The sequence below is a fragment of the Galeopterus variegatus genome, unplaced genomic scaffold (assembly GCF_000696425.1).
Source record: "Galeopterus variegatus unplaced genomic scaffold, G_variegatus-3.0.2 Scaffold50, whole genome shotgun sequence".
Lineage (NCBI taxonomy): Eukaryota > Metazoa > Chordata > Mammalia > Dermoptera > Cynocephalidae > Galeopterus > Galeopterus variegatus.
This window is the reverse complement of record NW_007726161.1, coordinates 769,690-775,655: the sequence shown is the minus strand read 5'-3', so window position 1 is coordinate 775,655 and position 5,966 is coordinate 769,690. Positions and strand designations below refer to the sequence as shown.

The following is a 5,966-nucleotide window of genomic DNA, read 5'->3' as shown; positions in this document are numbered from 1 at the left end:
CGGGAGAGGAGCCAAGGGCCATGGATCCCGAACCCCCAGAGCGCGGGCCGCCAGGGGCGGTTCTGTTTGCAACTTTCCCTTTCCTTGGCGGCGGGGAGGGGCCCGGCCGGCGGGGGCCGAACAGGTGCTGGGGCCCGGCCGGCGGGGGAAGGGGGCCGGGGCCGAGGCCTGGGCTGCGGGGGCGGGGGGAGGAGCAGGCCTCGGAGCTCCGCGGGAATCAGGGCCCACAGCCCTACCTGAGGGTCTTGGGAGCCCGGAGTGCAGGCCCTCCTGGAAGTTAATGTTTGATCCTTCCTGTGATCTTTGCCTCAGGCTGGTGGCTACACAGTCGGTTGGCCGGTGCCTAGCCAGAGTAAATTTGGCCTTGACTCCAAGATAAGGGAAAGGAACCCGGTGGGTTTGCCCCTCCACTCTGCCCTGCCCCAGGGTTCTCTTCCTCCCACTATCCATAGCCATGTGCTGCAGCAGGACTTGCATTTCCAGTACTTTCTGCCACCCTAAGAGTTTGGGAAAGGAAGAGACCCTAAGGGAGGCGTTAAAGCCAGTAAGAGTGGCCAAAGCCAGAGGGAGGGGCCACTGGAACCATGGAGTGTCAGGAAGCCCTAAAGTAGACATTTGGTAGTAAAGAGTTGGTGTTCACATAAGGGCGAGAGCCTCAGCTTTTTTATCTGTAAGGAAATGAGATTACCTGCCTTGGGGGGAAGGGCGTGGTGAGGATTGAAGAGATGAGATAGGTGTGTGGTAGAAGCTAGTGCAAGGGCCCTGCTTCTGCAGGGTCAGGTGAAACACAGGAAGGTACGGGGGACACCTGCAGAGTACTGGGAGCTTCTCACCTTCACATTCCCAGCCTCCATCTGCCCCATTCCAGCTTCCTCCAAGATCCTCAGGAAAGGTGAGCCTCAGGTTATGTGGGGCACTATCCCAGCTGGGGGTGCAGAGCCCAGCCAGGTATTCTGAGCTGAACTCCATTTCCAATAAACAGGTTATCCTAGTCCAGCCCTTTGCTGACCCAGGCTTGGGCCAGGAAGGAAATTCTGGGCCTCTGGGTGAGAGGGGTGGGGTGGGGAAGCTAAGGAAATCTGGGGAAAGGCAGCTGGGTTGGGGTAGGGCTCTGGCTAAAGAGGAAGGGACCTGCCCTGGCCTCCCCCTCACTCCTTTTATGGCTTAGGCAAGCCACTCTACAATCCCTCTCTGGGCTTCTGTTTCCTTTTCTGTGAAATGGGAAGAGGAAATGGTATCTATTGGGATGAGTTCCTGTGGAAGTACCCCGAACTGTCTCCAGGAAGGATACAAGTCTGGCCGCAGGATCCCTGTATTGCGGAGCCAGTTCACACCACGTCTCTGCCTGGGCTCTTGCAGCATATGGGTGGGCACAGAGCTCTGGGCATCTGACCCAGAAAGGTGGGGCTGCTCTGGGAATGAAAGAGGGCCCGCCCAGCGGTGGTTAGGCAGAGGAGGACACACTTCCTGTAATAAGACGGATCCTCCACGTTGCAGCTCATGCCCAGGGTTTATTGCCAATTGCTGAAGCCTCAGCACCTTAGGGCTTTGTCAGATGCTGTGAGTGTGCACCAACTGTACAGGTTCAAACATACAGCCAAGCACCAACAGTCACAGCTACACAAGCGCATACTTACACATCGACAGACAGCTACACACACACAGCCACACACAACAGTAGCTAAACAAGCAACTACAGACCTAACTGCCTATGAGACATGCTGCTGACACTGACATGACACACACCATTATAGTTACAGAAAGATACACAAAGATAGCTACACACATGTATGCACACAACACAGCTACACCCAGACACGCAAAGCTAGACTTAGCAAACAGCCACATTTACAAGTCAGACATTATAACAGGCATCATCCCACAAAAACAAATAGACACAATTGTGCCTCAAGTTGCAAACTCACACCTCCACACCTGGACCAGAGGGACTGCCAGCTCCACATCTCATATGTGCATCAGAGAGACACCCCTGGCAATGTTTGTACAAAGTTTTGTGAATCCAGCTGCAACCCAGGCTCAGGGCTATTCTTCAATATGACCCAGTTATACAGCTGTGACATAGAGGCACACACCCAGTGGTGAACTGGAACTGGCTTAACACCGATTGTTGAATTTTCAGGAATTTTGCAAGCTTGTTGTTAAACACAGCCATTATAAAAAAATTAAATTATCTGCTTACGATTAAGTGTATTATATTCAAAACAAAGGTAATAAATACTGCATAATCACCACTTCATAATTATTTTGTTACATTTTTCTATTATCTATGGCTAAAAAATTAAATTATCTGCTTACGATTAAGTGTATTATATTCAAAACAAAGGTAATAAATACCGCATAATCACCACTTCATAATTATTTTGTTACATTTTTCTATTATCTATGGCTTAGAGGAAACTTCTATTATAGCTATATGGCGGAAATATGAGTATTATATGATGGTAGGGTACTGCACATCTCTTCCCACTTCCTCTTTCAGTTCAGTGACAGCATGTTGGTAGCTTGAAATTGACCATGGGAGGAGTATTCACACCATGGAAGTTGGCAAACACTACAAATCATTTTTTTTTCCTTGAGAACTGGTTGCTAATTGTTGACCAGCATGCCACTGCACTTACCCATGCTGATATTCCATACTATACATGTCTAGACAGACATATGCTCGTACCTACACACTTTGTATAGCCCCAACGGCCTGAGTTTGAATCCCAGCTCATCTCCTTACAAAGTGTGTAACCTTTGGCAAACTATTTCACCTGTTTCTTGCATTCCCTTCTGTGAAAATGGGATAATAATTCTGTAAAAATGGGCATAGTAAATAGGACCTACCTCATAGGGTCATTGTGATAGTTAAATGTGATAATGCAAGTGCCCAGCACATAGTAAGCCTTTAATTAATGTTACACATGGAGTTGTATGCCCACAAGTTCATTTACACAGACGTCTGCAGGTCACGCCTCTGGAAACATACTGTGAACCCAAGTTGTAAGGGAGGCTGAGGGCTGACAGAGGGCAGCACCTGGGATGTGGTCCAGGTCCGGGCAGGGTGGAGGATGACACTGGAACCACACAGTGAAGGCCAAGGGAAGGGACATACAGGACACTGTCAGCTGGTGTCCCCAGGGAACCCATCTCAGGACAGGAGGCCAATGCTGGCTTCTAAGAAGAGAATGGGAGGAAGGGGAAGGCTGAAATGAATCAGGGGGTGTTCAGGGCCTGGAAGCCAGCAAATTTTCAAATCTGAGCCTCCATTTTCCCTCTACCGCTTTCTGCTTTCTGCTTTATTCATTCATAGTTTCCTGCACTTGGAGCACTGGGTCCTATGCCAAGCCCTAAGATTTCAGAGATTAAAACAGTTCTCCTTACCCTAGAGAAATGAAAGTATCTGTCCACACAAAGACCTGAACATGAATGTTCATAGCTTTATGTGTAGTAGCTCCAGAAGTTTCTCCCAAACTGGAAACTACCCAAAAGTCCCATCGACAGGTAAATGGATAAACAAATTGTGATATATACATGCAATGGAAAACTACTCAGCAATAAAAAGGAACTATGGATTGAATCTCAAAATAATTATGCTGAGTGAAAGAAGCCAGATTTAAAAAAAAAGAGTTAATCCTATACTCTATATAAAATCTTTAAAAATGCAAGGTCACCTATAGTGACAGAATTGTGGCTGCCTGGGGTTGGGTGTGGAGGGCAGTGTGGATTGCAAAGGGGCACAAGAAAACTTTTAGGGATGTGGTTGTGTTCCTGTCTTGACTGTGGTGATGGTTTCATGGGTGTATCGAAACTCATCAAATCATGCACAACAATATGTGCAGTTTCTAGTATGTCATCTGTACCTCAATAAAACTGCTTTTTTTTTTCCTTAAGAGATGACCGGTAAGGGGATCTTAACCCTTGACTTGGTGTTGTCAGCACCATGCTCTCCCAAGTGAGCTAACCGGCCATCCCTACATGGGATCCGAACCCGTGGCCTTGGTGTTATCAGCACCACACTCTCCCAAGTGAGCCACAGGCCGGCCCAATAAAACTGCTTTTTAAAGAAAGCCCACAGTCCTCACCCTGCGGAAGCTTATGGTTGGGAAGCGAGAGAAGGCTACAGGCACACAAGCAGTAACAATAAGCCTGGAACTAATTCATTCTGGAGGAAGAGCTGGGGAAAGGGGAGGGCACGCCTGTAGAAGGCAGAGCAGAACCCAAGGGTGGAGGTCAGGGTGAATAGTTGGGGCTGGAGCCTGGCTCAGAGGGGTTTGGACCCAGCTGGGTGGTAGGAGATAAAGCTGGAGAGTTGGTCTGAGACAGAAGCTTTCCCTTCTCTCTCCTTCCTGCCTGTCCTTCCACCGCTTGTCTGCATCTTCTTGCCCTCCGCCCCCAGACCCCACAGTAGTCAAAGAGAGGCTCTGGCCCAGGCCTCACTTGTGACCTTGTGGCCTCCCACAGGAAGGGGCCCTGGACCTGCTGAAGAAGTTGAACAGCTGTCAGATGTCCATCCAGCTACTGCAGGTGGGCTGGGGGTGGTAAGCCCTTGGGGGAGTGCCTCTGGGAGTAGACCTTGTGGAGGAGGGAAAGATCCCAGTGGGGGAGACTCCCAATGTTAGGGTCTGGGAGGAATTTCCAAGGGGAGGCCTGAGAGAGGGGGATCTTGAGGTACAGACCTCTTAGGGTAGGGACTGAGGAAGAAACTGAGGCATCTTGTGGGGGGCCAGGATACCTTCCAGGCTCAGGGGGTCCTTGAGCTTTCCTTGAATAACCCAAGCTCCAGGCTCTGGGCCTGTAGGATCCTAGAGTCCAGTGATCCAAGGAAAGGAAAAAGTCCTCCCCTTTTTAAATCCTCTCTGCGTTGCCCACATAGCCCCCAAACTTTATCAGAAACTCTTGGCTCTGAAAAATTAGTGCAGACCCAAGATGTAATAGCCAGAGCTGTGTCTGAGTTGAAACTTGAGCTCAAAGACAAGCCGGGTCTGGGAATAGGGAGAAGTCTTAATCATCAGCCACACCCCCACCACTCTGCCCCACCTCAGCTTTTCACCAAAGCCACGGTTATCAGTGTAGGGACTGAGCCTTGGGCACTGGACCCCACACAGGGTGGCAGGTCAGGGCTTCAGTTATACAGCCTGGCATCTTACCTCAGCCATGGGTCAGGGCTAGGACTCTGGGGGTGGGAGGTTTGAGCTCGGGCAGGTCCTGCCAAGAAGGGCAGCCAGACCTGCGTATCCATTCCGAGACCAGCCCTTAACCCTCTCACTTTGCAGACCACCAGGATTGGAGTTGCTGTTAATGGGGTCCGAAAGCACTGCTCAGACAAGGAGGTGGTGTCCTTGGCCAAAGTCCTCATCAAAAACTGGAAACGGCTGCTGGGTGAGAGGGAGCAAGGTTGACCTGAGCCACGTTTTTCTCCTAGCACCTGGGATAGGACAGTGTCTGGCTCATAACAAGCACTCATTGTGTTTGCTGAGTGACTTAATTAATGACAGATGTCCTCTGAGTCAGGGAGTTAGTGGAGAGTGCCAGTATTTGTGTACACAAATGTGAGATTTGTACATGTGTAAATTTTTCTGCACATGTGTGTATGTATTTATGTTTGTGTGCTCATGTGTTTGTATATATAGAACATGTCTATATATGCACATTTGTATGAATATGTGCAGAGGTGTGTGTGCTGATGTATTTATGTCCCTTTGTGAGAATGCGTATTTGCACACACATGTGCCATGCTGTATGTGCATTTGTGTGTAAATGTATATTTTTGTGTGTGCATATTTCAGGGGTGTGTGCAGCGGTCCAAGTCAAGCCCTTTGCTCCTTCCTCCCAAAGGTCATGCTGGGTTCTGCTGAGACAGAGCTGAGTTGAGAGAGTCAGTGACACACTTTTGTTTCCAGACTCCCCTGGACCGCCCAGAGGAGAAAAAGGAGAGGAAAGAGAAAAAGCAAAGAAGAAGG

General features: G+C 49.4%; 1 protein-coding gene across 1 annotated transcript in view; it reads left to right on the top strand.

The window, feature by feature from the left end:
* The first annotated feature begins 4,468 nt into the window (after nt 1-4,468).
* Nucleotides 4,469-5,966, top strand: part of TCEA3 (transcription elongation factor A (SII), 3) — a 36,921-nt gene continuing 35,423 nt past the window's right edge. Inside the window, exons 1-2 of the mRNA XM_008572881.1 lie at nt 4,469-4,530; nt 5,280-5,385. Of these exons, the coding sequence (XP_008571103.1) occupies nt 4,510-4,530; nt 5,280-5,385 (127 nt within the window). The 5' untranslated portion in view covers nt 4,469-4,509. The remainder of the gene's footprint in view (nt 4,531-5,279; nt 5,386-5,966) is intronic.